We start from the raw sequence: 3,861 nt of genomic DNA on the forward strand, positions 1-3,861 counted from the left end.
TGCGAGTTCTAGTCCTGCGTTCGCAAGCCACTGTTTTGCTATGGCAATCGATGTGACCGTCTTTTCTTCTGCTTCTGAGAGCTGCTTTGCCACGACTACGAGAGCCACGTCATCTGCAAAACCGATGATATGGCAGTCAGTCGGGAGGCTTATTCGTAAAATGCCGTCATACATAGCATTCCACAGTATCGGGCCAAGTACCGAGCCCTGTGGAACTCCACCTCGTACTTCGTGAATTCGATCGCCACTCCTTGTGCTATATCGTAGCTTGCGATTTCGGAAGTAATCCTTTATTAAGGCAATAAGCGGGACCGGCACATGGAACATGCTTAGCGCCTCGATGATGCGGCTCCAGTTAGCTGTGTTGAACGCGTTCTTCACATCAAGTGTGGTTACTAAGCAGTATTTTTTATTACCGTTTTTCCATCGCTGTCCCTCAATTGATTTTCTCGCTATTTCAACAACTGTTGCCAATGCGTGTATTGTTGATTTAGCCTTGCGAAACCCGAATTGCATCGGCGAGAGATTACCCGCTACAGCAATCGCCCTCTCCAGTCTTGTGCAGATTAGTTTTTCTAGCAGTTTGGCTGCAGAGTCTAGCATGCAAAGTGGTCTGTATGCAGACGGGTCATCTTGCGGCTTGTTTGGCTTTGGTATTAGCACTAAATCTTGCTCTTTCCAAATGTCTGGGAAAATGCATTCCTCAAAGCATTTGGATAGCATAGTTTGAGCGCTTTGTTGGGAATCGCGTCCGGACCGGGCGCTTTTTGGTCATGCATTTGTGCAGCAGCCGCTAGCAGCTCATCTGTGCTGACACTTATGTGATCAGTGTGATCCATTTGCAGCATTTCCCTGGGAGCCATATATGAGGTATCGGGAAAGAGCGTTTGCACTATGCACTATGTGGCCCTCGCTTGGTGCAGCGGGTCTGACTGCTTTCAGCTTTTTAACGGTCATTTTATACGCCATGCCCCAAATGTCGCTCGACGCTTCATCGCATAGCTGTAGGAAACAACGGCGTTTGCTTTCTTTTATAGCGCGTTTTAGTTCGCGGCGTCTGCTTGCAAATTCATCCCCGAGATGTGAATAGGTGATGCTGCCCCGCGCTCTTTGGTAGGCGCGCCTTGCGCGCAGGCATTTTTTCCGGGCCTCGGCGATATTCTTGGTCCACCAGTATACATGGGGATGGTGTCTGCTATCGCAAGCTGCAACTACAGACTCCATGATCATTTCTGCCTGCTTGTTGGCATCTCCAGTTAGTTCTGGGATCGCTAGTGATGATGCGAATACTTCACAGTTTAGTGCATCAATTCTGTACATTTTGCGTTTTTCTTGTACCGCTGTTTGTTGGGCTCGACTGCCAATATTACAAATAATGGCCATGTGGTCGCTGGCAGTGTAGTGGCTGCTTAGCTCCCACTGTATGGCGCTTGCAATCTGGCTGCTGGCAAAAGTCACATCAATCACTGACCCGTAGTCCGCTCTGGTAAAAGTGTAGCTTGTACCAGTATTTAGAATCGCCAGATCTAGTATGGCAAAAGCTTCCAGCAGGCTGCGTCCTCGTGCATTTGTTGAGCTGCTTCCCCATTCGTGGGACCATGCATTAAAGTCTCCAGCAATAACGACTTTTCTTTTACCCCTTGCGTGCGCAGCGAGGTTGTCGAGTCTACTTTCAAACTCTTCCAAACGGAGGCTAGGTGGTAGATAGCAGCTATATAGCCAAATATCGCCTAGTTTTGCGCACACATAACCGTCAGAGGAGTATACAGCCTCTGCGGCCGGCGCTCTGTTACTGCAGGCCCATATGGCAGCCTTAGACGTTCTATCCGCAGCCCAAAAACATCCAGTTTGAGTCTTGTAAGGCTCGCTTAGTACTGCTACATCTACGTTTAGCTCGCGTATAGTTTGCGCCAGTAGATCTTGCGCCGCCCCGCAGTGATTTAGATTTAGTTGTAGGATCTTCATCATTTCTTGCTGGCGTCTTGCTCACCTGTGGTTGCCAGCGGGCAACGACGACTACCAGTGTAGTGGCTCACATCTGTGCGTTTTGCGTCTACGCAGTTAAAGCAAACTGGCTTATTGTTGCATGTGGCTGCTTTGTGCTCAGTCTGTCCGCATCTAAGGCACCAGTTTGTGCGGTCTTTGGCACTAGTGCAATTTTCTGCTTTGTGCCCGAAGCATAGACACTTGTAGCATCTTTTTTGGGCATGCCTCTCGCGAATCGGACGCATGTCCCAGCCAACTTCTATAAAGCCTTCTTTTAGTAGTTTGGCTGCTATAGTACGCGGCATACTTAAAATGGCCATCTGTTTGCCTCTAAAGGACTTGCGCAAGCCCCTTATATTCACTTGCTCGGCGTCTTCGCCAATTTTCAGTTTCATTGACTTTTTTATTTCCTCTTCTGTCGCTAAGTTGTCGAGGTTGCGCATTTCAAGCCACGCCTCTGCTCCAGCTGCTCGAACTGACGCTTCTTGGCCCAGGACCTGGCTCAAATCCTCGGTCAATTTTTTGCTGTTGGCCTTTCCACCACCCTTGAGTTCAAGAAGTAAATCGCCTGTAGCCGTTTTTCTAGTCCTCTTGACGCTATTTTTGACGTCGTCGAGCTTGCCGTCTGGCCTTCTGGTGACTTGGCTCAGGATTTCGGCATATGTGTAGCCCTCATTTGCTTTGATTAGGATCACCTCCGGTCTGGCTTTCCTCAGAGATGGCTTGTTCACTCTCTTTCGTGATACAGTTTGCCATTCCGCAGCTCCATGGGCTGCCTGCGGCTCTGGCGTGCTGACTTTCTGCAGAGTACCTGGCTCCGGATCGCGACGTGCGGTGTTCTGCGCCATTGCTCGCTGTCGCTTTGGTGGGGTATTGCGCTGGACAATGGCGGCCTCTCTCTGGCGTTTGGGGGTGTTTCCTGCCAAATCAATCTGTTTCGCATCATTTCTAGGCTGTCTAGCATTCAGAGGCGAAGTTTGGGTGGCGATTTCGCTCCTTGCCGCTTTTACCACCGATTTGCTGCCCATCATTATGTGGCATATCGCTTCGTGTAGCTCCTTCATTCGTACTATTGCGTTCTTGGTGCCGAGATTTATGTGGCGTACTGGTTTTTTGCCATCATCTCCTTTATTGAACATCGTGTCCATTTCCCAGATGAGCGATCCCAGCTCATCTAGCTCTGCCACATTAGATACAACTTCTGGAGAAACGGAAGTCTCCGGGCTGCTGGGAGCTATTGCCGGTGTTCCAGCCGTTCCAGATCGATTAGCGTGAATCGCCAACTTCTCAGTCTCCACGTGAATGGCCTTGCCAGGCGGTGACCGCTTAATTTTTGGCCGCTTAGCAAATGCCGCATCCAAACTTTGCGCATCTTGCCCCAATGCGTCATCGCAGCGGGCTTGGTGGTCCATTGACAGGACATAACGCTCCATCTCTCAAACAACAATTTTGGCGCCAGCGCCTCGTTTGTATTTGAATTTTTTGAAATTCGCGGGAAAAAAGAGTGGCGCTTTTTTCCGGTTCAAGCGAGGCTGCAGAGTGGCGCCACCTGCCAGGGCGGCTCCGACTGAGCTTTTGGCGCTGATCAACACTGCGATCACAGCTGTTGGAATTTGTTGCTGCAACGCGGTGGAAGGAAAATGGAGAAATTTGGCAATTTTTTCTCACCCACGCAAGTAATAGTTGCGAGAGGCGGGAAAAAAGGGTGGCTAGCTACCCCCTCGCCGCTCCCCCTTATTCCTAGGGTTGGTTCGGACCTTTGGCCCACCCAAAAGGTGGAATTGGGACTTCTAGCTGGAGCACTGGGAATCCGTGTAATGGTAAGCCTCCCCAGTCCAATTGGAACAATGTTTTTATACTTTGTTTTATTTAAGA

At 49.8% G+C, this 3,861-nt stretch overlaps 1 protein-coding gene across 1 annotated transcript; it reads right to left on the reverse strand.

Moving 5' to 3' along the window:
* Positions 1-825: 825 nt before the first annotated feature.
* On the reverse strand, positions 826-1,968 carry LOC124460986. Its single transcript, XM_047012577.1, has one exon. It carries the CDS (start codon positions 1,966-1,968, stop codon positions 826-828), a length of 1,143 nt encoding a protein of 380 aa, XP_046868533.1.
* Positions 1,969-3,861: the final 1,893 nt, after the last annotated feature.

This window comes from Drosophila willistoni, unplaced genomic scaffold, assembly GCF_018902025.1.
Source record: "Drosophila willistoni isolate 14030-0811.24 unplaced genomic scaffold, UCI_dwil_1.1 Seg169, whole genome shotgun sequence".
In the NCBI taxonomy this organism is placed as follows: Eukaryota; Metazoa; Arthropoda; class Insecta; order Diptera; family Drosophilidae; genus Drosophila; species Drosophila willistoni.